We start from the raw sequence: 27607 nt of genomic DNA on the forward strand, positions 1-27607 counted from the left end.
CCCGCCCCGCCCAAAAGACAGGTTATCATATTACTGGCCTGGCTATATTTAAGTGCATTTTCCATGTATGATAGTGTCAGAGGCGTCTGAACCAGAGCACTCCATCTTGAATAGGAGCTGGGTAAAATAAGGCTGAGACCTACTGGGCTGCATTCCCAGACGGTTAGGCATTCTAAGTCACAGGATGAGATAGGAGGTCGGCACAAGATACAGGTCATAAAGACCTTGCTGATAAAACAGGTTGCAGTAAAGAAGCAGCTAAATCTCAAGAAAACCAAGATGGTGATGAGAGTGACCTCTGGTCGTCCTCGCTGCTACACTCCCACCAGTGCCATGACAGTTTACAAATGCCACGGCAACGTCAGGAAGTTATCCTCTATGGTCTAAAAAGAGGACGCATGAATAATCCACCCCTCGTTTAGCGTGTCATCAAGAAATAACCATAAAAATGGGCAACCAGCAGCCCTTGGGGCTGCTCTATGGAGTAACCATTCTTTTATTCCTTTACTTTCTTAATAAACTTGCTTTTACTTTATTCTGTGGACTCGCCCTGAATTATTTCTTGTGCAAGATCCAAGAACCATCTCTTGGGGTCTGGATCTAGACCCCTTTCTGGTAACATTAGTATTCTTGCCATTTTCAAACTGTTTTTTTTTATTATGGTAAAATATACATAACATTAAGTTTATCATTCTAACAGTTTCCAAGTGTACAGTTCTGTGGCATAAACACATTTTCATTGTTATGCAATCATCACCACCATCAGAACAGAAACTCTGTCCCCATTCAACACTAATTTCCCCTTTCTCCCTTCCCAGTCCCTGGCACCCACCATTCTACTTTCCATCTCTATGAACTTGACTATTCTAGGTATCTCATAGAAGTGGAATCACACAGTATGTGTCCTTTTGTGACTTGCTTATTTCACTTGGCATAATGTCCTCAAGATTCATCCATATTGTAGTGTGTGTCAGAATTTTCTTCCTTTTTCACACTGAATAATATTCCATTTCATGGGTTTTAAATTGTATATTTAGTTACCAAAAGTGTATGTGCATAGACTCTTTGGATGCATTTTATATAAAATTAGAATTGCTATCTTATATATTCATATCAACATAAAAAATATAACCCTATATCAGACCATCTAAAAGTCATCTGTTTGTTGCCCTAATCCCTTCTATTGGGTCCAAACAGACCAACAAGCAAAGCTCCTGAATGGTCTAAGGTGGGCCCTTGAAAAAGGGTTCAAAATCAGCACAAAGTCTTTGCCAACACCTGTTGGTTTTTTCATCATTTATCCACAGAACTTTGCACAATGCCTGGCACACTGCAGTCTCCCTACACATACTTGTGGAATGAATGCATAATTGAACACATGAATGAATGAATGAATGAACGAATGAATGAACAAGGGAAAAACTGCCCACTTTGCATGAAAATACAGTTCTTGGTGAGTCCCTCTGTCCCTGAGCTGCCTCCCTCGATGGCCAGGTCATTGCTAATTCTGCAGTTGCATGAACACAATCATAAACTCGGATTAAGTCATTGCTGCTGAGGCTCTGCCCCAGGAGAAAGCAAGGCGACTCGCCAGCTCAACAGCCCTAGATGGTTCCCAGACAGAGAGATCCTCCCATCTTCCTGACCCAGGGGATCAATTTCATGTGTCCATGTGACTGGGCCATGGGATGCCCAAATTAAACATTCTTTCTGGGTACCTCTGTGAAGGTGTTTCCAGAGGAGATTAGCTTCGGAGTTGGGGGCCTCAGGAAAGATCTACCCTTCCCAATGTGTGTGCATCATCCAATCTATTGAGGGCTTGAATAGAACAGAAGGCAGAGGAAGGAGGAATTTGTCTTTTTGTTTTTAACTTGCCTCAGTGCTTGAGTTGGACTATCTCCTCTCATCTTCTCCTGCCTTTAGACTGGGATTTAGACCATGAGCTCCCTGCTCTCAGGCCTTCAGACTTGGATTGAATTACATCACAGGCCTTCCTGGGTCTCCAAAAGCTGATGGCAGAATATAAAACTTCTCAGCCTCCAGAATGGCCTGAGTCAATTCCTCATAATAAATCAGTCTCTCAATCACACACTCTCTCTCTCCCCACCCCTACACTCACTCTCTCTCTCTCTCTCTCTTTCTCTCTCTCCTATTGGTTCTTTTTCTCTGGAGAACACTGACTGTTACAATGTGCATCCTGGCACGGCCATGGCAGTAGGGAACAGCTGACCTTCCCTGTCGGTTGCTGCTTAAGCAGCAGCTTGTTTTCTAGTATTTGTATAAACACAAGATACCTGAAAATTACACCAGCAGGAGCAAATCGAGCACAGATAGGAAACTGGCACTGCTGCTGCGTGTTTCCATCGTTCAGTTGCATGAAATTACAGTTATGGGAGCAGAGATAATGATGGGTTTACAGGAGGCTCTCAAGTTTGATGTGATGGGACAGCCAACCTTCCTCTATAATTGCATTACCTTTGCTGTGGTCTATTCCACTAGGAATCGCCAAGGACATGGGCCTGCAATGCAGGTGTGGAAATGTGTTAGGAAATCTATAGCATCACGACACCATAGCAGTGGGAGAAGGAGCCTGACCAAGGAAATAGACTGGTTCTAATTTGCTGAGGCACTGCGCCCCAACTGATACACAGGGAGAAGTGAAAACCAGCCCTTCCCCTCCCAAGCCCAGACAAAAACACGCATGCTGTCTATACTGCCTGCAAAGTCATGTCTTGCCCTCCCAGGAAAAGTGAGGATAAATGTCCTCTTCCTGTCCTGTGACCAGCTTCAGCAGCTCTCTGCACTTCCAGATGTCATGCAGTGGTGAGCCTCTCAAAAACAGGAATTGGAGCCCTACTAGCTGGAGCAACCATCCAAGAAGGGGTGTGACTAGAGATCTGGGCACACGGCACACCTCCTTCCTTTCCCAAAAGATGTTGTAGAGGTTTATATGAAGAGGGGTTGGGAAACAAGATGGAAAACGTGCAAACCTTTGTTAGGAGACCTGCTAATGAAACACACAGGGCAGGTGGCCACTCTGTCATCTGCTCTGACCTACAGGGCAGCAGCTGCCCTGGCTCTGGCCACATTTTCCTGTAAGTTAGTCTGGATCTCGTTCTGAATCAGCTTTACACGGACCTTTGCAGATGAACAAGTGTCACATCATGGATGGGGAAACCTTTGTGCCTTTCCTTGTTGGCAAAGACTTTGTGCTGATTTTGAACCCATTTTCAAGGGCCCACCTTAGACCATTCATGAGCTCTGCTTGTTGGTCTGTTTGGACACAATAGAAGGGATTAGGACAATAAGGACTTTTAGATGGGCTGTTATAGGGTTATATTTTTCTATGTTGATATGAATATACAAAACAGCAATTCTAATTTTATGTAAAATAAATGCAAATACTCTATGCACATACACTCTTGGTAACTATATTATTTTAAAATCATGAAATGGAATATTATTCAGTGTTAAAAAGGAAGAAAATTCATGGCCGGGTGTGGTGGCTTATGCCTGTAATCCCAGTACTTTGGGAGGCTGAGGCGGGCAGATCACTTGAGGTCAGGAGTTCGAGATCAGCCTGGCCAATGTAGTGAAATCTTGTCTCTACTACAAATACAAAAAATCAGCTGGGCATGGTGGCATGCGTCTGTAATCCTAGCTACTTGGAGGCTGAGGCAGGAGGATCCCTTGAACCCGGGAGGTGGAGGCTGCAGTGAGCTGAGATCGTGCCACTGCACTCCAACCTGGGTGACAGAGTGAGATTCTCTCTCCATAAAAAACAAAGAAAATTCTGACATATTCGACAATATGGGTGAACCTTGAGGACATTATGCCAAGTGAAATAAGCCAGTCACAAAAGGACACATACTGTGTGATTCCACTTCTATGAGATACCTAGAATAGTCAAGTTCATAGAGACGGAAAGTAGAATGGTGGGTGCCAGGGACTGAGGAGGGAGAAACAGGGAATTAGTGTTTAATGGGGACAGAGTTTCTGTTTGGGATGATGCAAAAATTTCTGGAGATGGATGGTAATGATGATTGCATAACAATGTAAATGTATTTATGCCACAGAACTATACACTTAAAAATTGTTAGAATGATAAACTTAATGCTATATTTTACCACAATAAAAAATACACTATAAAAATGGAAAGAATATTAACATACATGCAAAATGCACTTAAATATAGCCAGACCAGTAATATGATAACCTGTCTTTGTGGGGGAGGGCATAAAACTGAGTTTCTGACTATGTTTACTCATATAAAGGGAATACGTTCTTGTAAACCGACTGAAGTCAAAGAAACTGAATTTCTTTAGAGGTGTACATCATGATGGCCTATAAACAACTGGGAAATGCTCTCTTGTGCTCTAATTCTTAAGAAAGTAAAAGTTTAGGATTTCAGTTATATTTATGAGCTTCAGTCAATAGCCGTCCGTAAGTCAGCAACGTATTAAAAAATAGTTTGGAAATAGTTGGTGGGGTTTTACCATAATGTGCTGGCTGCAGAGGCGGGAGTGAGGGAGGGTGGGCCGACTGACCTCCCCAGTTCTATCAAGCACATTGCTGTGGAGGTAAATCATAAACGTGTGTGGGCGACCAGACAGAGGCAGGGGCTGGGTGAGTCAGCTCAAAGCACATCGCGTCATCTTAGCTCACATTCCTGTTGAGGTCGGGTTGGGGATTGGCCTCCCCAGCTTAGTGGCACACACATGGAATCTGAAAGAGAAAAGGACTTGTGAAAGCTAGAGCACAGGAGAAAAGGCAAGGGGAGCCGGGCACAGTGGCTCAAGCCTGTAATCCCAACACTTTGGGAGACTGAGGTAGGAGGATCACTTGAGGTCAGGAGTTCGAGACCAACCTGGCCAACATAGTGAAACCCTATCTCTACTAAAAATACAAAAATTAGCTGGGCATGATGGCATGCACCTGTCGTCCCAGCTGCTCGGGAGGCTTAGGCAGGAGAATCGCTTGAACCCGGGAAGTGGAGCTTACAGGGAGCCAAGATCACACTGCTGCACTCCAGCCTGGGTGACAGAGCAAGACTCCATCTCAAAAAAGGACAGGACAGAACAGGACAGGACAGGACGAGGAAAGGAAAGGATAGGAAAGGCAAGGCAAGGCAAGGCAAGGCAAGGCAGAAGCTGGAGGAAAAGGGGAAACTGAAAACCACTTGAAAAAAGGTATGTGTAGACCAACTCCTCTCCTGGCTCCAGCTGGAACCAGGATTGAGGGGTGGAGTGGGCTAGTCACTTTCCGAATCGAGGAACCATGCAATGAGATTCTGGCGTGCTCATACACACCTGTGGGGGCATACCTGTGGGATGCTGTGCATGAGTCCCTCTGCTTGGTGCTTTCAAGGACCACCTGAGACCCTGGGTCCTAGAGGACATCTCTTGGTAATGAAGGCTGAGACCACACTGCTACCCTGCCCTGACTTCCATTGCTTGGAATAGAAGGTTAACACGAGAAGAGAACTCAGATACTGCCCAGCTCTACCTCCTGTTTATGAACGATGCTGCTGATATGGTTTGGATGTGTGTCGCCCTCCAAATCTCATGTTGAAATTAACTTCTAGAGTTGGAGGTGGAGCCTAGTGAGAGGTATTGGAACTTGAGGGCGAATCCCTCACGAATTACCTCCCCATAGTAATAAGTGAGTTCTCACCCTGTTAGTTCATGTGAGAGCTGGCTGTTTAAAGGAGGCTGGCACCTCCTCCTTGCTCTCTCTGCCACTCTCGTCATGTGATACATCTGCTCCCCCCTTGGCTTCCCGTCATGGCTGGAAGCTTCCTGAGGCCTCCCCAGAAGCAGATGCCAGCACCACACTTCCTGTACAGCCTGTAGGACAATGAGCCGAATAAACCTCTTCTTTATGAACTATCCAGTCTCGAACATTTCTTTAGAGCAATGCAAAAATGGACTGGTGCAGGCACGGAGGTCTGGATGACCTGACTCACCGAGGCCCACAGCCAGGGGTGTCAGAGCCCCAAGAGGTCCATGCTCCCGACACCTGACTTTTGACTTCTCAAGTCATGCTCGTCCTGTTGAGTTGCGTGCATTGCTTTCCAAGCTTTTCTTGCCACGTGATCTTATTTAACTAATTTACGACTCTGGACGGCAGGCTGAATGATAGGTATTTGTTTCCCTCCCCCAGTTGCAAGCTAAGGAAAAGTAGGCTTCATTAATTCCAGTGCTTATCTCCCAACCACTGTTAACAAGCCTTGGACGGCGCTCCAGCCAGTTAGCTTTTTTGAGAAGGTGAAAGGGCCGCTAGTCCATATGGTCCAGATTCTTGTACATTTTCATTTCAAACGCTAAGGTTGACAGATCTGCTAAGAGCAAATGGGGTGTTAGTTAGTATCTAATTACTCTAACACGAGTCACAGTCCATTTAACTGAGTCAGACACCAGTTTCTGCTTTCACTGACGGACACATTTAGGACATCAATTTACACACACTCTCTCCAACCATTTAGCCTAATCTGCCGTTGTAACATTCTCACAATGCAGTTAGTGTGAATCTACATGTCTTCCTTTCCAGTCGGGTTTACACGTCTAAAGGCCCCCTCTTACTTATTCTCTAATGTGCTAATGGGCCTTCAGATACCAATGAGGTAAAAATGAGAAAAGAATATTGCACCTGCTGCTTTATGATTTTCTAAAAACCGCAATGCGATGGTTGGAATCTAAAAGCCAATGCGAATCCACCCTGGGCTGTGTTCTGGTTATCTGTTCATGGTTGGTGAAGCCCCAGCCTCCCTGTGGGTGGGAACCACGGATCTAGCTTGGCACCTCCTCCAACTCCAAGAAAACTACCTTGACACTCAGCGCCTCAGCTTCTTCAATTTCAAATATGTGTGAGTTCATGACGCCTCACCTCTATTCACACGTATTTGGGATTCACCCCAATCCACTGACATGAAAAAGGGTCAGAATACTCAGGAGATCGAGCGTGGTGGCTCACGTCTGTAATCCCAGCAGTTTAGGAGGCCAAGGCAGGTGGATCACCTGAGGTCAGGAGTTCAAGACCAGCCTGGCCAACATGGTGAAACTCTGTCTCTACTAAAAATATATATATATTTTAAATTAGCTGGGTGTGGCGGATAGGCACCTGTAATCCCAGCTACTCAGGAGGCTGAGGCAGGAGAATCACTTGGACCTGGGAGGTGGAGGTTGCAGTGAGCCGAGATCACACCATTGCACTCCAGCATAGGCAACAAGAGCGTAATTCCATCGCATGAAAAAAAAACCCAAAAAACTCAGAGGATTATCATGTGTGTGAACACACCCCTTTCTTCAGGGCTAGAACAGTACCTGGAATTAAAGAACATGAGAAAGTGCTCTGAAATTCACCAGGATGGCTGAAAGACCCGCCATCAGCAACAGCGTAGGGGATGAAGCCAAATTTAAAAGGTAAGTTTTGTTAAGAGTTATGTTCTTTGAATATGCTCAGGGTTAGAAATCCAAGAGTAGCAGGCTTATTTAAGAGTATTTGGCTAAAAGGTGAACTAGATAAGAAGTAATCAGAAATCTTTCTGGTTGAATTCCTCAGTGCATGATTAACCTGAAGGCAACCAATGTCAAGGAGCACCCTGAAATATGCATTGGGCAAATTCAGAAGCAGACACGTTAAAATTTGGTAAAACAATAGCAGAATTGAAGGGGTTGGCAATTCAAGTCCTCTGTAGGTGCTGGGAAAAGCAAGAAGGTACAGATTCTAGAACTCTTTAGACGAGGTATGGTGCAAGTGGAAACCGTCACTCCATCAAGGCAATTTTTATTTTAAAAAATTACAGAAAGAACAAAGAACTAAAAGAATTTTAATAAAATGAGCAAGTTTACATTTGTACATTTTGTGTATTTGGGACCCAGTCAGGGGCAAAGGATAAAGTTGCAAGGACAAAGGCTTCTGTGGGAGAGCAAGCAAAAAAGCAAGGGCTGCCCCAGTTGTGTCACGGGCATCCATTCAGAGCTGGGACCCTGCAGACACCTGCCTGCGCTCCGGAGGTGAGAAGCACACGTAAGCACGCATCAGTGGGAGCACTGCAGCTGAACTCAGCCCAGTGCAACGCAGCCCACGTGACATTCCTACATTAATACTTGATAGGGAACAGCAGATAAGCACTTCCAAAAACCAAATGGTATTGCCCATAGAATATGAATGTAAACTGAGTTCAGTTCATGCTGCTTTAACTAGAATGGTTCCACTGAACCTCATGAGGGGAAAAAGGTCTGATGGATCTAATTGCTCTATTCAATGGCACAGTTACAAATCAGCAGGCCTGTGAGAAAGAACCACACATTTCTCTCAAAAATATGACTTGAGAAAAGGACCTTGTAGGAGTGAGAGGAAGGTTAGAGAAGAGTACAGTTTTAACTTATGAGACAATTCTTCATACTGTAATAGAATGCTGCTTGTGGTTAAGGATTTGGTAGAGATGGAAAACTCCTCAACTTTAATTCCCACTATTCTAAAGGATGACAAACATTTTAGAGTATTGATCAATGTTCAGTGAAAAAATGAAAAAGACGAGTATTGGCCGGGTGCTGTGGCTCACACCTGTAATCCCAGCACTTTGGGAGGCCGAGGCAGGCAGATCACAAGGTCAGGAGACCGAGACCATCCTGGCCAACATGGTGAAAGCCCGTCTCTACTAAAAATACAAAAATTAGCTGGGCGTGGTGGCGGATGCCTGTAGTCCCAGCTACTCGGGAGGCTGAGGCAGGAGAATCGCTTGAATCCAGGAGGCGGAGGTTGCAGTAAGCTGAGATTGCACCACTGCACTCCAGCCTGGGTGACAGAGTAAGACTCCGTCTCCGTGTTAGAAATGAGAAATTGCTAAGCTTTTTCAAGATTTTACCCATTTTGTGTACAGAGAAATAGAGCTTTTAATAGTGCAATGTTGCATATACGGGTAACTTGTTCTTTGAGAAATATAAACTCAAACTCACAAGTCATCCTGATAACATATGCAGTAATATGACCACTCTACAACAGAGTCACCCACAGGTAAAACACACGACTGGGCTTTGAGCTCCCACCAATTTACACAGCATACAGTTGTGCTACAAGGAGAATTTCTTCATCATTTATTCTTTAGTTAATTGAAACATAGTCGGGAAAAAATGGTGCCAATTCCCCCCAAACAACACATGGATGTTTTTGCTTCCTGGCCCACTTAAGAGTCCCAAAAGGACAAAAAATACATGGACCAATATGAGTTCAGGAAACATGTTTTAAAGAACAGAACAGAGAATGAGGCCTTCATCCCACCTCGGTAAGGCTTGGGCTGATGAAGACAGGGTGTATTCGGGGTCCTCTCTCGTCATATGTACAAGCTGACGCTTGTTTCCCAAGCATGATAGTAGTGGGCAGACTGCCTTTATTGTCAGCCCCTAACAGAATCAGTCATCACAATGAAGAAATTCCGAAGAGGGCAGTGAAGTGACAACAGCTTCAGCTCATCGTCGATGTTATACAGAAACACAAAAGGAATCTCCAGCCTGTGATGAATGAGAGGCCGTTGCTGTGTGTTCAGGACACCTCAGAGCAGGCACATAAAGTGCTGGAACGTGACACAGCCTGTCTGGATGTCCTCGGGAGGGTGGGCCATCCAGGAGGCGACACCCCCGTCCAGCACATGGGCCCTTCCACCCGCCGCCGGTCCTGCTAAAGGTGCGAGGCTAAAAACGGCCTCTCCGGAGAAGAACGCTCAGTGTCTGCCGACCACGCTTCCCTTTGAATTTCTCGAGTATTCAACAGGAGGTACATTTTAACAAGAAAAAATATCCCTAACAAACAGGACAGATGACTCTCTCAACAAGAGAGCAACTACGAACATGATACAAATTTAAATAAAAACGTTTAGTTCAACGTGTTCATCATGGAGTTTCAAATGAGCAGATGCCACAACAGGAAAGGAACACACGGCTGGGCCCTTGCCCGCCGTGGGTATCCCGTGTCTGCAGCTTCTTCGAGGTGGGGAGAGCAGCTTCTCTCTTGGAGTGTTCTCAGTTTCTCAATAGATCTTTACTTGCTAGGCAGCCAGAAGCATGAGTTCACCCAAGAGTGAGTGCTTGGGTACACAAGGCAGAATCTTTTGGGAGCTGAGAGCCGGAGAGGAAGTAACAAGGAACAAAGGTACTTCTCCAGGGTCAGCCGTTTCTTAGGGCAAAGGCAGAGCCCACGAGGTAGCCCTGGGAAACGGGCCCACGAGTGAGTGGCGTGGATGGAAAATGTATCTCTGCAGGAGGGCAAGGCTGACCCCCATGAGGCTCTGTGCCCTCGCCACTCACCCAGGCAAGAGAGGGCTTTGTCTCCAGCCATGCTGAAGCCACGTTTCCAGTGCAAACATGAGTCTAAAGGTTGGAGTGTGGGGGTGGTGGGGGATCCCCCACCTGGGTCTGGGCTGTATGAGGAAGACTCCCTTCTTTTTTCAAAGTAGACCTCTGTCTTGGATTACTATGTGCCTGGACAGGTGAACTCTTGTATGTCTCTATTTTTGGGATTTGTAGGGGTTTTCCATGTGCATTCATAGAGCCCGGTCAGCAATGAGGAGTCCTTGTTGCGTGTGGACGGAAGGCTCCCTGGCACCCAGATGTCTCCCTTCGTCCTGGCTGACACAGAGCATGGTGGTCGTCTGTTCTTCACGTCCAGCAGGCTCAGAAAGAACTTGGAGTTCCCCTCGCACCCTCGGGCCAAGCTTTTCAAGTCCGAGTGCCAGGGCTGGATGAGCTGGGGTTTGTATGTCTGCTGGCAGCACAGTGGGTGTGCACAAGACCACCATTTGGGTATCTAACAAACACAGGCTCACAAAAGGGGTTTTGGCATATCTGACAAAGCTTTTTGTCTGAGAGTCGGATTGAGCTTCCTTTCAACTTCATCTGCAAAAAGAAACCAAGACTGAGAATGCTGTCATGTGTTAAGTATACTTAAAGTGGCTACGTTCTGGTTTTGCAGAGTTGACATGCATTACTCCATGGGTCATTATTATGATGAGGATTTCTTTAATAATATTATGATGATGAGGACTTCTTTAATATCAACTTCTTGAAACGAAATGCTAAAGGTGTAAATAAAATCATCCTTTGTAACTGGAGAAGTAAGAAAGCTACACAATTGCTTTTCTTATTTCACAAGAGTAATGACTGCTTGTCTGGCTGAGGCATTTCCACCCAAGATCCTCTCTCCAACATTCTCTAGGCTCTGCTCATTTCAAGCAAGGCCTGTTAGAAGGTCGTGAATGTTAATGCTGAATGGGACCATCTAATAGTGTAATTCCAGGGTTCTCTCATTTGCAAATAAGAAAAGTAAAGCACAAACAAATAAGGGATGTAGTCAAAGTCATACAGTGAAAGAGTGGCATATTCCTGGCTGATCCTGGGAGACACCCTTCCGTTTCCTTAGAGGTAACTGGTGAAACTGAGTCTTAATGCCATCGGTCCCTCTCTGATGAACAGGACTTGAGCTCTGAAAGTTATAAAGTTTTGCTACATAATTCACTCGTGTCAACCGAGGCAGGCTGGTCTACTGGCAGGATCAAGCAGCAACTTAGCGATTCATCCTACACTCCTTAGTTGCATCAGTCATTCCACAAACATGGATTAGATGCCTCCAACATGCCAGGCTTAGCCCCACAGACACTGAGATAAAGAAATGAGGTTCCTTCTCCTCAAAGAACCCAAACTCTAATAGTACAGGTGACAATTGTGAATGCAAACACGAAGTAAAAGGTGGGTGAAAGAGAAGGTGATCACTCTATTTAAGAGGTATGAGATGGCTTCACCCAGGGAAAAAATTACTTAGGCTAAGTTTTGACTGGACATTTGCTGGGGACAAAGAAAAAGGTAAGAATATCTCAGGCAGTGGGTACAGCATTTGCAAAAGCAGCGAACTATGAAATACCAAGTCACATCTGGAAGGTTGTGTGCTAAAGCCAGGACATGAGCTGGGGAGCAGAGAGAAGTGAGGAGGGACGGGTCGAAGGAGATGGGACTGCATCTTCCAGGCCAGGGGGCGTCAGCAAAGGCTTCTAAGCGGGAGGGGAACACGTCGGATTCCCGCTCTGGAAAGAAGACTCTGCCAGCCGTGTGGAATTTAGGCCCACAAGAAAGAAGTCTCCAGAAGGGGAGTACAGCGTGGGGACCAAGAATGTGGGGTTCTGAACTGGCCTGGGAGGCAGCTACGGGTGCGCCCATTGCCTGAGCATGTGACTGCTCTGTGCCTCAGTTTCCTCTCCTGTGAAATGGAGGTGCTGACAGCAGATACTGCATAAAACTGTCATGATGACAAAATGCTAGCACGACATAAAATGCCTAGGTCGGTGCCTGGCACACAGCATGTGCTGGGTAAATGCCTGATATTCTGATGCTGCTCTCCTCCCCACAGCCTCTCCCACAGACTCTCTTAATCACCAGTGTCCAAAAGGGTAGAAAAATTACACTGATGTTACACCTACCAGCCCAGCCTCTGCCTCTGCTCACACAGACCTCAGTGTCTATGAGTGGGACCAGATATTGATGTGTTGTAGTCAGAGACAGAACGAAAGAAAAACCAGCAAAGACTATTTCCCATCAGTAAAATCTACCTTCAATGCAATGTTGACTGACCAGGAGGCAGCTCTTGAGGGCCGGCACTCACCTTATCGTAGGTGTAGATTAAGTTTTCGGACCTGGCCAGGCCGAGAGCCACCTGCATGGTCCTCCTGGCATGGACGCTGTCCCTCATGGCCCCCATCAGGAATGGGCACAGGAGCTGCACTGACCAGGTGTCAGGCAGCATCTGCAGCACCTGGGCGGCATCAAATTCGGTGGCGTGGTGGTTCAGCAGGTCCACAGCAGCCACGGCCAGCTCGTGGGCGGCAGGGCCAGCACGCAGGTAGATGGCCAGCAGCGTGTGGAAGAGGTGCTGGCGGTGGGGTGGGTCTCGGCCCTCGGAGCACCACAGGCAGTAGTCTTCGGCCGCTGCGAAGTCCCGCAGCTCATGCACCAGGATATGCAGCGCCTTCTCGTGCTCGCCCAGCTTCCCGTGCAGGATGGCGCTCTCCATGGGCAGCCCAGCTCCCCGCAGCCTCTCTGTGAGACAGAACCCACGGCTCAGAAAGAAAGGGGCCCGCCGGCCACCCACCCAGCGACTGGCCTCCTTGCTGCTCTGGGCTTCAGGAGGGGAAAAGTCGACCTGGCTCCCTCACAATGCCAGATGCTGCCCCCCAGATGACTGAGGGAAGCTTTTCCTGCATTTTCACACTGTGAATCCGGGTGTTAGTAAAACAGAAGGCAGACTCTACTCAAAAGTATAGCTGGACCACAGAATAATTCCTTTTTCCAGTGTTCAGAGGATGAACAGAACAAATGAACCACAACCTCAGAAAGGCCCAGTTGCTCAGTGAGTATCAGCCTTCCAGGTCTCCAGTCACTCCATCATCACTCCTATCCTCCCAGGACAGTATCTTTTGACTAAAATAGAAGGACACTATGTCCCTAAACTCCTAACAAACACTACTTCCCCCAAAAGGTGTGCTGAACCCCTTTATTCCCATTTTAAGTAGATTTCATTAAATGGAATATGAACTCATATTATTCAAAATCCATCTCTACATTATTCAACAAAAGATTGCCAATAATAGGATTTTTTGTTTTTTTTCACCTGCAATTAAGCTTCCAGGTCCTAAGGAAAATGACCTAACCCAAAGTGTCATTCCTGACCAAGGCCCTACCCTCACAGGGCTGTGTCTCACTGGCAAAGTCACCTTGCTTCCTACCCCATGAGTAACTTCCCACTCCATCCCGTCTAGAACTGCACCAGCCCTTATCTGCATTGCAATTGAACTCTGAGTCTCTAAGGACCAGAAGTGAGTCTCATCTGTTTTTACATCCTCAGGAGATTATAAGATCTCTTCCTACTGCGAAGAAATATTATGAGGACGACCCTTAGTTCAGGGTCAAGGCTAATAATCAAATTATAGGCATTTGAATCTTGGCTATCCCTCAGGCCTGAAGAACATGGCAGACATTGTTAGCCGTGTAGCAAAGGGCTGGCCCTACAAGGTACATCCCTTATAACACCAGACACAGAAGCCACAATAGGCAACGCCTTCATCCTCACAGTGGAAGGCCAACAAATAATTACTAAGTGGCAGCCATAGTTCAGGCCCCAGGAGAGGTGCAAAGACAGTTTAAAAAAGATCATTGTGGTGACTTACACTTCTACATCTATCATCTCATTTATATTTGACTCCCACAGCCACCCCGAGTGGATAGGTTGGGCTGGAATCGTTTTTACAACTTCCCTAGACTGACATCTCCCCAAGTCACCTAACTAAGAAAGGAGACAAAATGACGTGTCCTTGGATTCCAGTGCTCCTCCCACAGTGCTGCGGGGGATACCCCCATTGCCTGAAAGCTCCCTGTGCTACCTGCAAGGCCAGACTCACACCTAATGACTGCTCATACAGGGCGTCTTCCGCGAGGCTGCCCCGACCCCTCCACCCCAAGGCATGGCTCGTGGGTTCCTCGGCCCTTCTAGAACTGTACCTGCCCTTATCTGCATTCCCATTTAAACTGAGTCTCTGAGGACCGGGACTAAGTGTCATCCATTTTCATAGCCTCAATGCACAGTGACACAACTCTACACACTCAGAAAAGCTGGCAGAACGCAAACATTGAACCACACACTTGTGGCTGGCCTGAGAGTTTTATAAGGAGATCTGTAAAGGAAAAAGGGTAAGTCAGGAGTGAGTAAAAATATTTAATAGCCGGGACACCCTGGCACTGACCAGTCAGCGACGGTGAGTGAACAGAGGTCGCACGCCGGATCGCCACGGAAGTCCTAATGTAGGTGCGGGTGCAAGCCAGGACCAGTGTGTGCCGGTCACATGAAATACCAACCCACACCTGTGTTCTGGCTCTACCGCTCATGGGTCGTGTGACCTGTGGCAAGCAGGGTAACCTCTCTGGGCTTCAGTGCACTCTTCCATAAAAATGAAGGAAAAACGGGACTCACTTCACAGGGTTGTTGTGGAAACTGCGTGTCATAAGGCAGCCTCAGTGTTTCGACCTATGCCTGGCACAACTAGTCAATCCTCATTACTTGTGGACAAGTCATCTACTCGCTGAAATTTATTTGTAACCTCCCAATCAACACTCGCAGCAACTTCAAGGTCATTTGCGACAAGCACAGAGCCTGACGCAGAGCTGAGGCCAAAGAGGGAGCACCCTCCCTCCTTGCTTCAGTTCTCGTACTACCTACACGTTTCCTTTTCACAGGCTATTGATTGCCACACATTTTTGCATTTTGGTGCTTTTTGTTGGTGATTTCAGCATAGTGCTGAGGTGCTGCCTAGCGCTCCTGAGCTCAGGGAGGTTGTGATGTGCTTTAGGGAGACAACACATGTGTTAGATACGCTTTGTTATCAAAAATGGTATTAAAGGCCATTAAAGAAAAACACATCACTAACCCCAGTGAGTATAAATTCAGAAATTCTATGTTGAATGTGGCAAGAAACTAGTTAATTCTATCAGTTGCAAGCACCATGCTGCGCTGTGGAACTTTACACGATACAGAAACTGTGGTCTCTGTACCCCTGAGGAACGGAAACCCAAATCCCCTCCAAGACACCTGCACAACCTTCTTGCTTAGAGCTCAAGGGACCTGAGCCTTAAGCAGCCTGAGAGTGGGCTGCTGGGGGCTGTGCCTGCTGTAAGCCTCGATCAGAGACTGAAGTCATCAGAGGGAACTATGACTCAGTGCTTTGACATTCAATAAGGACACTCAAGAGACACACAGACGTCTAAAAGCTACCAGGGCAGCGCCAACATCATCAGTCAAAGGACATTGTCCATCTAGAGGCACAGTCCATCTTAAAGGCACAAGAAGCCTCATTTCTCCCTGCAGGGAGGCTGACTCTGTCAAAAGAGCTGCAAGGGCTGAGTGTGGTGGCTCATGCCTGTAGTCCCAGCACCTTAGGAGACAGAAGCAGGAGGATCACTTGAGGCCACGAGTTTGAGACCAGCCTGGGTGACAAAGCGACACCCTGTCTTCATTTAAAAAAAATATTTTTAAAGAAGAGGCTCAAAGAATCACCCTGTGGAATCAACCAGGAGCTGTGCCAAAGCCCTTCTCTCTGCTTCCTCCCACCCCCTTGATACGAGTTTTTTCCAAAGGGAGACAACACTGAGATCATCCTCACCAAGGAGAAAGTGAACTCGGTATAAATCGGACTTCTGGAGCAGCCGCCGAAGCTTGGCCTGTGTCTCAGAGGCCTCTGCGCCCTTGCCGCTGGTGGAGGCCCTCTGCTGCAGCACCTCTTCCAGGTAGAGCACAGCTAAGTGAGTGTGATACTCTTCCTTCTGCAGGAAACAGGGGGAGCCAAGCAGACAGACAGTGTTTTCAAGTGGGAAAGTCAAAGGTCTCCCCCGTCAGCCAGGGCTTGGAGCCCGGGGCTGCGCTGACATGAGCTGGGCACTCACTCGCTGGATCAAAACCCTCTCAGAAACCACGATACTGGGGAATAGAACAAAAAGTCACCTCTTATTTTGAGAAGTAAGGGCCACAGAATGTAGATAACCTACAAAAAGGTACAGCTCCCTTTATTTCCTTTACAGATAATAACAAATAAGGAAAAGAGAGGGAAAATGAAAGCTAAGTGGGGGTGAGATAGAAGGAGAAAAAAATAAAGCTACCTATTGGTCCAGGTCTCTTTCCCCAAGCCTCAAGGCCCCCATCAGACCATCGACAAGTACGGATGGATCACACCCGGGGAACAGACATTACACAGAAACCACACACCAAAAAGTGCTCTAGTTCAATTCCATCTCTCCAGCCCACACTCTTTAGTCTAAGTTCTGCAGTGCTCACCTGCAGCCTCTTGTCTATCACAAGATGTTCCAGATACTTCACAAGGGCTTTAGGGTATTTTTTAAGGCAATTGATAATGTCATCGGGATTAAAACTGTTCTTCTGCTGTTCATCCAAAGGTCTCTTGGTGAAAACCTGAACTCCGACCTGAAAGAGGAGCGACAATACAGTTGCTGTGCTTCTCAAACCCACCTTTTCTTCATCTTTATTTTGGTCACTGCACATTCAAGTTTGGATAAGATCATCACTTAAAAGATGATGACATAATACATTAAATATGCACAGCTTTTTGTATGTCAATCATATCTCAATACAGTGGTTTAAAAAAGATAATTATGGAGAAAAACAGCCCAGCATGAAGCACTGTCAAAGGCCAGAGGGCAAAAAATCAAGACAGAAAAGCCAGCCTATACTCTGAAGCCCTCCTCACACACCCCGTGCAAATTGGAAACTGAAGAACAAAGCATTTGTTGGTGACAGATTTTGACAATCCATGGAGTAACAATTTTATAACATTAAGATCATCCAAGAACAGGGATAGCCAGTTGCCGAACAGTATGTGAAAAGATATCAAAAGTACTGAAATTTCTGTGCAGTAAACCCACTTCTCTGAACATGGATTATCTACCCTGGGTTATTTATGATAGATGGTTAATCTGAGATCCGAGCCTCCAGTCCCTGAGCGAGTTTCCAGGCTGCCTTCCTGTGTCTATCAAGTGGAGGCACAGGTCCAATCCCCTGGTTCAAGGAAAGGATAGTGAGGCAGGCAGGCAAGCAGCTCTCCACTGCACCCCCCGAGCACTTATATGTGTAGGTTCTATCACGTGCACGCACACACGCACCCCCCCCCAAGGCCAATACAGTCATATATCATGTATGATGGTACGAATTTTGGATTCTATAAGCCTAGATTTGTGTCCCAGCTCTACCAACTGTAGCCTCAGTTTCCTCATGTGTAACTAATGCCCACTGAGGGGTTGCTGTGATATATAAGTGATGACCTTTGTCAGGGGATTGTTCACCGTGCAGTATGCTGAATTTCATGTGTGTTCTGCTGTTATCATCCATAAGCATTGGGAGAGGCCTAAACCTTGCAACGGCACTGAGATCCATGTTGCAGGCGTGTGTGAGCCCGGTCAGGATGTGCTCTGCAGGCGTATGCATAGAGGCAAAGTAAAGATGGAGTAACAAGTATGCAAAGTGTAAGTGCCTGGCTCTGATTTTCCAGGGAAGCCAGCACCACAGAGGATATGAGAATATATTCCAACTCAGGTTTTAGAAAGGCAGATGCAGCACTCAGAAACTCTCCATTCAGGACCAAGGTCCTGCATCAGAAAGCTCATTTTGTCTCTCTGAGGGGAGCCATGGAAGCATACACGTTTTTCACGATGAGAACTGACATGCCTGCTGTCTTCTTCCCAGTCACTGTGGGGCTTTACTAAGGATACTGTCCTGAGCCTGCTACCTCCCCTCTAGCCAGCAGGTGCTTTTTCACTGTCAGCATTTCTCAGCCTCCAAGACGGGCCGAGTCTTGCTCATGGCTCCCCTCCCTCCTCCAGGCCCACCAGCTCCATGTTGGCCGTGGTGGGAGCAGGGATGAGGGCAACGGGCTGCCCGGTGTGGCCCAGGTCTGGGTGCTTCCTCCTCCCAAAGATCAAGTCCTGCAGGGCAACCACCTAATCCTGCTCCAGAAAACAGCAGTGTCAGACTTCTGAGGGGTCGAGGAGCGGGGTTCACAGACACAAGTTCTTAAGAAGATGCTAAAAACGCAAGCTGGCTATGTGTCTTGCTTTTCTACACAAGTGACTTGCCCCAGCAAGGGGATTCTCAATGGAATGTCTCAGCAGCAAGATACAAAACTGCCCCAGAGCTAGAATCCAGAGAGCTCAAGGGACGGTATTAAAAGGGGCACAACATCAACAACAAAAAACAGAGGAGGAGGTTGAAATGTAGCTTCCTTTTCCCCTCTAAAATCAAAGTTTCTGGGGCCTGTTTTTACCACCTCCCCCAACCAAAGAGAACGCATTTTTATGAAGCACAAACCTCTTCACTTTTCTGCAGGACCCAATCAGCATAGGCCCACACTAGCTCCTCGTCTAAGCAGTAGGTAAGAAAATCCACGATGTATTCATACAGGTCTGAGCGTGTGGAGTCCTGGACGTCGCCATTCACAATGTTCACCCACAACTGGAAAGGAATCAAAAAGAAAAAAAGAAAAAGAAAAGAAAAAAATCGTAAAGGCACGTATCTTAGAATTAGTTGAGAAATGACATATGTTTACTTATTTGGCTTTTTAATACCTTTTAAAGTAGTTAGAAAAACTGTAAATGCTTAAATTTTAGTTTTCTTGGAGAAATAAACAAATGTAAAAAGACATAAGTCCAAGAAGTAAAAAAAAATAAAGCTCCCAGTTCTTCTCTCTTTCTTTCCTTTTCTTTCCTTTTATCTTTTCTTTTCTTTCTCAATAACAGTAAACAGAATTTATGCAGGGAGGTGAATATATTAAAAATGTTTCTTCATGAAATAAACAAAACAGTCTCTCATAACGTCTTGACACAGAGAAGATTCACCTATAAGCCAGGCTCTGTTTCCATCTTCTCCGTCACAGATATTCTTGATTTTGAAGTCTCCTTTGGACTGTGATAGGCAGATGTTGTGCTTTTAAAAACGCTTTGGTGACTCTGTCCCCTGAGGTCCCACTGTCTTTTGCACAGGGGGCTCAGGATAGACTCCAGTGATAAAAGCCTTTTGCTTTTTCAGCCAGAAACTTCTCTACCATGTTAAGTGGAGCTTACTTTCAGGACCCTGGAATGAGGCAGCATCACGTGGGCGTGGAAAGGATGATGGTTGCGTGGGTTCCTTCCGCACTACCTGCATGGCGTGCCCCACCTACCCGCACACCACGCCACCCCGCCAAGCCACAGCACAAGGAAGGAGCCCAGAAACAGGCGCGGCATATGAATGCTGGAATTCTGATGTCAGCATATGAACACTTTTTATGATACTCGTTTCGTCAACACAGAATTCCCCAAACCAAATAATCACACATACCTTGAAATGTGCCATTTTATATACATTTCTACCACATATGGAGATTTATCCCATTTCAAGTTTGCAAATCTATCTCTCTACAGCTCTGCTAAGGTTATTACTATACTTATATAAAGCTGTAATTCTGAGAACACCAGGCTTTTGAAAATGAAAATTTTATCACTGACACCCAAATCTACTCTTGGCCATTGGGTACATGTTAATTCACCCCACCCCATTTTTCGTTGCTGCTGTTGTTCTGCTCTGCAATCAGGTTACCACAATAGTCTCACAAAGCGATCCAACACTAAATACATGTTCAGCCTTGCCAGAGTCATGAGGTTGACTTGAGCTTGGTGAATATGGCTGATGCCCTTGTCTCCTCACAAAATAAAGCAAAAGGGCACATCAGGAAACAACATGGTGCAGTACAAATGCATAACGAATAATGAAGGGGAGAAAGTGTCCTGAGATTGTGAGATAAGGCTTTTCTCAAGATCAGTAGCAAGACGTAAGACACAAAATGTGACAATGCTAATAAATCGATGCCATTTCGATCAGGGTGCAGGACCTCTGCCGGGCCAATGGAGCACGGTTCAGATCTCAGATCTACCATAGATGCATGGCCTTGGGCAAGGGACTGGCGTGCAACAGCTGTGGTTTTGTCACAGGTGACCCAAGGATAAGAACTTACCCAGCTCACTGGCAACACTGATCGTCACTAACAGTGGAAATGATAAATCCGACTGTCATTCACTGCGTACATTTTCTGGTAAGGGCAGTGATATACTGTGACTCTGTGAGAAATCATATTTTCATTTCTTTTTTTTTTTTTTTTTTTTTTTTTTTTTTTTTTTTTGAGGCGGAGTCTTGCTCTGTAGCCCGGGCTGGAGTGCAGTGGCCGGATCTCAGCTCACTGCAAGCTCCGCCTCCCGGGTTTGCGCCATTCTCCTGCCTCAGCCTCCTGAGTAGCTGGGACTACAGGCGCCCGCCACCTCGCCCGGCTAGTTTTTTTTGTATTTTTAGTAGAGACGGGGTTTCACCGTGTTAGCCAGGATGGTCTCGATCTCCTGACCTCGTGATTTCTTAAGTTTTCAAAAACTCAGTCTTGATAATGTTCTTTAAGGAGACGGAAAGACAAAGAGAAGAAAACTCTTGGCCAGCATTCCTCCAGGAATTCACTTTCTAAAACAGAATCATTTTTGTTCTGTATAAAAGGGTGTATATCAGGCAAAAGTGGTCTCTGTCAACTTGTGAATTTTTTTTAAAGTAACACTAAGTATTACACGGTGCTGATTTTTAAATCACGTGGAAATGCGACTAAACTCACCTGAACTGCAGCTGCGTCTTGGTTATTATAATGATAGAGCAGTCCAAGTGCAAAATACCTGAAACAGGACAACGTGGTAAGTACAACCTGTGTTCATCAGCTCCTGGAGGCGACCTTCACACAGTGACACCCCCTACTCCAAGCTCCCCATATTCTATTCAACTTGAGTTCAGGCTGGGTGCAGTGGCTCATGCCTGTAATCCCAACACTTTGGAAGGCCAAGGTGGGTGGATGGCTTGAGCCCAGGAGTTCAAGACCAGCTTGGGCAACGACATAGTGAGATCTATCTTTATTAAAATATTCAAAAAAATTAGCCAGGTGTGGGGTACACATCTGTAGTCCCTGCTACTTGGGGTGCTGAGGCAGAAGAATCACTTGAGCCCAGAAAGTTGAGGCTGCAGTGAGCCCTGAATGTGCCACTGCACTCCAGCCTGGGTGATGGAGTGAGACCCTGTCTCAAAAAATACATGTGTGTGTGTGTGTGTGTGTGTGCGCGCGCGCATGCCCATGTAGTTCAACAACAAACAACCAAAGGATGTTCATTTCTGTATATTTACTTATGATACTAAAAATATATGCTCTATCAGCTTCCAAAAAGAATCTGATTCCAGTCTAAGATGAGCTGAAAAAGTAAACTATGGAAAAATCACATCTGGAATTGCTTTACGATTTGCTTCAAATGTTAATATAATTTCATATGTCTTTGGTCTACTACTATTAACCCATATGAGGTACTAGAATACGCAGAAGCTACGCTGCCTAAGCAGTGACTGAGAAGGAGGGCAGGGGCTTCAGACATGAGGAACAAGCAGGAAGGGCTAGTGTCCGGGCCTCCCAGACCACAGAGTCAGGGAGCGTCCTGGGAGGGAGTGCCCAGAGTTCAAGAACCTGGGTTTCAAGTCCAGCTTCTCTGACCTTGAGCAAGTAGGTTAACTTCCCCAGCCTCTAACTCCTCACCTATAAATGGAAAAGATGGGCAATAGCATTGGCATTGCCTGGGCAGCGAGCCCTCAGCACCCTCCCGAAGTCTGCAAGGGTGCCACACTCCTGGTCCGCCTCCCCAGCAGGAAACTGGAGAAGGCTGACCAGCGAGAGGTCAGGCTCCTTCCCTCCAAGGGCACACTCTCAAGATACTGGGGCATCCACATGAATCCTTCTCTTTTCCTTAACCTTTTGGAAAGCCATGCTGACTCTACAGATCCCACCATCCCTTGTCACTTCTGCCTCCTGAGAAAACTAACACTGATTTCCATGAGCATATCCGAGTGGCTGATGGCAACTGCTGAAAAGGCCAGTACCCATGTGGAAGGCTCTGGCGTCTCAGGCACTAGCACAGTGACCCCAGGGTCTCTGTGGGAGTTTATCCACGCTTTTGTTGTTTCGAATCCTTAACAAAAATCATAGACCAAAAAAAATCGTGTTCTCTAAGTGGAGCTGAGGGATCACCCAACCCCTCTCATTTTTAAAGATAAGAAAACTGAGGCCTAGAATGGTTGGGCGAAGTATTAGCTGCCCAGAATGGAGAAGCTGCTGGCCCCAACCAAGCCAGGCACTATGCATTAACAGCCCATGATATATAAGGCCATCCACTAACTCATGCACATAAGGAAGGCAGTTTTTTATTTTTTTGAGACAGGGTCTAGCTCTGTCCCCAGGCTGGAATGCAATGGTGCAATCACTGCTCACTGAAGCTTCAATTTCCTGGGCTCAAGCAATCTTCCTGCTTCAGCCTTCTGAGTAGCTGGGACCACCGGTGTGCACCACCACACCCAGCTAATTTCTTTTTAATTTTTAGTAGAGACGAGATCTTACTATGTTGCCCAAGCTGGCTTCAAACTCCTAGGCTCAAGCAATCTGCCTGCCTCGGCTTCCCAAAATGCTAGGATTACAGGCATGAACCCCCATGTCCAGCCAAGGAAGGCAGAGTTTAAAACCATACCATGTATCAACAAGATCAAGAAGCCTCCCTTTGAATCTATTTATTTAGCTATCTATTCAATTCAGTAGTCAGTAACTAAAATGCACTGTAAATTTTACCAATAAACGTGGCATCTCCCACAAGTGAATACGAGGCAAACTATAAAGGAAATTAAAAATAACTTCATGGCCGGGGGTAGTGGCTCACCCCTGTAATCCCAGCACTTTGGGAGGCTGAAGCGAGCAGATCACCTGAAGTCAGGCGTTCTAGACCAGCCTGGCCAACATGGCGAAATCCCGTCTCTACTAAAAATACAAAAACGACCTGGGCGTGGTGGCACACACCTGTAATCCCAGCTACTTGGGAGGCTGAGGCAGGAGAACTGCTTGAACCCAGGAGGCGGAGGTTGCAGTGAGCTGAGATCACGCCACTGTACTCCAGCCTGGGTGACAGAACAAGACTCCGTCTCAAAAAAAAAAAAAGTAATTAAAAAAAAAAAAAGAAAAATAACTTCGTTTACTCACAAAGCCCATTACTAGTTCCAAATTGTACTCCAGATCATTCAAGCATGGGTGTGAGAACAAATGCCCTCTAAGACCCCTTCAAGGGGTCTGCAGACGGTGGTGACAGAGAGGGCATCTGAGGAGCACATATATCTGCTGTCACTATGATTTCGTGGCAGTCACCTACAGGTCCTTGGGAACGCAAACATCACACTGGCTAAGGCTAAGTCACTTCACGAGGATCTCCCCAGCAAAGGGCCTCAGTAAGGGTGCAGGGCGGGAAGCCCTGGTCGTGTCAGGAGGGGAGCACTCACTTTTTGTGCTTCTCTAGCCAGGCGGCACTGTCTGTCAGGAGACAGAAGTTCTCAGTGACCAGGAGGTCCAGCAGGCTGTCGTGGTCAGCCTCTGCGTACAGTTTGAGCAAGGCTGTGTCGATGTCCTCCTTGTAGCCATTTGCTACCTCTGTGCTGCGGACCTCGTTCAGGTAGCTCATGAGGAAGCGTTTGCACTTGGCCATCTTCTCCTGGTCCCCCTGGGTCAGCTGGTTCAGGTCTGCATACTCATGAAGAGGAGGGTGGGACCGGGTGAAGGAGGAGGAGGTGGGCAACAGGAAGGGGTAGAGAGAGATCAGCTCCCGGACATCAAGCTGGCCGCTTCTGCAATTACAGTGTCAAACTAAATGAAGCAAAAAGAGAGAAGAGTACACATAGGCACACAAAACAGCACTGGAGGGGAGTGCACGGTGGCACACGTTCACAGGGGACTGGGGAACTGGGGACAGGGTAATCACGTCAGGGTGACCGTTCTAATCTGCGAGTGCAGCAAAGCACCATCCAACTGGGTGCTGCCACCTGGCTCCAAAAAAGAACAGAAGGGACGAAGGTGAAAGACACATACGCAACTGGCGTGAGAGTGGAACACCAAAATGCCTATGATGAAGAGAATACCCAGCTGAGCCTGGAAACTAAGGCAGAAAAAGCAACACCCGGGATAACACGCCATCAGCGTCTGCGGCTGTGCAAAGGCAGCATCACAGCTCTGCTGAAACCAGCATTTTCCTGGCACTAAATTACAGACAGATTTGTTGAATGGTCCTTAAAGAAGGGACTTCATAAAAACATTAACTTACAACTTCCTCACCAACATCTCACAACAGAAGACACAGAAATATTCATGTGGCCATTTCTGTAGGGACTCTCGTAGAATTTCAGAGCCTAACATTGGGATGCAACAAACAGTTCCTTTCCTATCTCCTCTCCGGAACCTGCTCGTCCTGGCTACAATCAGAGCAGGAGCTGTGGATCTCAAACCTGGCCCAGTGTCACACCCAGCTGTGGAAACAGAAGCAGGGGCCACCCCACCCCAGACACACGGAATGGTGAGGAAGGACCCAGGATCCATGCTGCCTGCGATGTTCAGTGCATCCTCTTTCACCCAAGCTCTGATCAGCTTAAAGCCTCCTCTACTGGCTTCCGCCTCTAGCTGCCCTTCCTTCCGCTTCACTCAGCCTCTCCTGACCTCCCATGATTTGTACAACCCATAGGATAAATTTCAGACCTCTTAGTATGGCATTCAAGGCCCTTCCCAAACTGATCTCAAGCTACTCTACAACTTCAGCCTCAAGCATCCCTCCCACACCCCAACACTTCTACTAGACCTGCTTATTTTGCCAATTTGTACATTTCATGCCTCTCAGCCTTTGCTGTTGTTGTTCCCTTGCCCAAAGCAGTGGTTCTTGGTGAAAAGCAATTTTGCTCCCTGGGGAACATGTGGCAATGCCTGGAGACAATTTTATCATGACTGGGGTGGGGGTGTGCTATGGCATCTAGTAGGTAGAGGCCAGGGCTGTTGCCATTAAACACCCTGCAATGCACAAGACAGTACCCCCCTGCCCAAAGAATTATCTGGCTCAAAACGTCTACAGTGCCACAGTTGAGAATCCCTGACCTAAAGTACAATTCTTGATTTGAGAAGTTTCTGCTCATGGTTTAAGATCCAGGATGAATCCAATGAAGATTCCTCCACTGGCTCATGTGAGCCCATGCAACAACGCTTCCACAGCAGAGCGGCACCTGTGCTGCAGGAAAGGCACACATCCAGTTTCCAAGCTAGAATGGGCATGCCAGAGAAGCAGGCACTGGGTTACCCTTCCATCCACTGCTCAGATGCTCAGGCCACGTTTGCTGAATGAAAGAAGAGCTGAACCTAGCTGATACAACGATAGGCTGCAGGTTGTCTAAAGGAAGAGACACTGAGCCCACGTGCCCAGGTTACGTATGATCAATTTTCTCTTAAGTATCAACCATAACTAGCTGGGAACTGTGGCCTCCGGCACGGCACTGAGAAGGAGTCAGAGGACGGGCCCAGTTCAATGAGGAAAAGAAAATCACAATTTATTAGCAACATTTGCTGTGAGCAAGAAAAGGAAGTGGAATCATCTTTGTCTTAGAAGTGTCTTCTTCAAATATCAATTCTCAGGCTGGGCGTAGTGGCTCATGGCTGTGATCCTAGCACTTTGGAAGGCTGAGGCAAGAGGATGACTTGAGGCCAGGAGTTTGAGACCAGCCCAGGCAACACAGTAAGATCCCGTCTCTATAAAAAAATAAAAAATTCGCCGGGTCTCGTGGTGGCATACACCTGAAGTCCTAGCTACTCAGGGGGCTAAGGCAGGAAGATCACTGAGCCCAGTAGGTCAAGGCTGTGGTGAGCTCTGATTGCACCACTGTACTCCAGCCTGGGACACAGAATGAGATGCTGCTTCAAAACGAGAAAAAAAAAAAAAATCCGTTCTCTCAGTCACACTTTGGACCAAAGCAGAGCAGCAATCTAAACTTAAGCCATTAAGAGAGTGAGGTGTGGAAGTACAGAAACGTCATCCTAATAACAGCCCCCACATCTATTCTCTTACAAAATCCGAGGACTGCTCTAGGAATCCATCTGAGGACAATCACCTAATGTTTCAGATTAACCCATGAGAGAAGGAAGACACCTTGGGATACATCCACGACCCCGGTGAGGAGGTCTCCAACACTGTAGGGCTGACACAAGATATGACAGAAAAGAGCCTAGGTCCAAAGGGGCAAAAAATTGACTTAAACCCCGAAGCCACGGGTCTTGCCAAGAACAGAGAACAGTACGTAAGAGTTGCATAAGCAAAAGTTATATGGGGCATCATTATTCAAGGAATGATTCCTTCTTTACTCAGAAATCCATTCTCTACAGCCAATTTTGTAACTGTAATCATTTTCAGTACTGCCATCCCTCAAATACCCAGCATAGAGCGAAAGATTAGAGCCACCACGGATGTAAGGATGTGGCTGGTCATGAGCACACCTCCTACAGAACAGGCAAGGGAGGCGTTCTGCTCAAGTCACTACTTAGATGAAAATATCTATTCAGGGGCTTCCTGTACATGTATTTCTTAGACAGCTGTAAACTGTGCAGAATCTGCCCTGGAGAGACATTTTGAGAAGTTACTCTAAAGGCAGTGCCTGGGTAGGATATTTCAAGACTCTCATAGCAGGTCTAACTTAATCTTCTGCAAAGAGTGCTGAGCAAGGCCTGGGACGGCTAACTCCTGCCTCACTGAGCACTCAGCTGTGGGGCAAGGGCAGCCGGAGGCGGCGTGACTGCGAGGCGTTGCCTGTAAGGCAGGCGTGGCGGGCGGGGGAAAGGGGAGAACACACTCCACAGCCCACAGGCACGTCTGACAAGCACAGGAGTCATTGCAGTGCCAGAAGGGACCTCCTTAAGAGAAACTCAACTTTCTGAGAGCTGACCAGGAACAGAACAGTTAGAAGGTCATTAGAGGATGACGGAAAGTTTCATAGGTCTTTCCAGAAGCACTGTGTTCCCTGCCACCCCACCCCAAACTCACAGCTTCTTATAAAATCACTGGAGAGAAGCAAGAGCGAACCACGGTGCCTTCCTAGGGGTCCTCAGCGTGCTATCAGACCCGCTCTT

General features: G+C 46.8%; 1 protein-coding gene across 2 annotated transcripts in view; it reads right to left on the reverse strand.

Moving 5' to 3' along the window:
* Positions 1–7745: 7745 nt before the first annotated feature.
* The window catches only part of TGFBRAP1 (transforming growth factor beta receptor associated protein 1), a 64516-nt gene continuing 44654 nt past the window's right edge, over positions 7746–27607 (reverse strand). For both annotated transcript variants that reach the window (XM_045368686.2, XM_045368685.2), the window contains exons 6-12: positions 23959–24300; positions 21224–21281; positions 18907–19050; positions 16864–17010; positions 16196–16355; positions 12649–13082; positions 7746–10892 (exon numbers count right to left, since the gene is read on the reverse strand). In XM_045368686.2, the coding sequence (XP_045224621.1) occupies positions 10716–10892; positions 12649–13082; positions 16196–16355; positions 16864–17010; positions 18907–19050; positions 21224–21281; positions 23959–24300 (1462 nt within the window). In that variant the 3' untranslated portion in view covers positions 7746–10715. The remainder of the gene's footprint in view (positions 10893–12648; positions 13083–16195; positions 16356–16863; positions 17011–18906; positions 19051–21223; positions 21282–23958; positions 24301–27607) is intronic.

This window comes from Macaca fascicularis, chromosome 13 (genome assembly GCF_037993035.2).
Source record: "Macaca fascicularis isolate 582-1 chromosome 13, T2T-MFA8v1.1".
Classification (NCBI taxonomy): domain Eukaryota; kingdom Metazoa; phylum Chordata; class Mammalia; order Primates; family Cercopithecidae; genus Macaca; species Macaca fascicularis.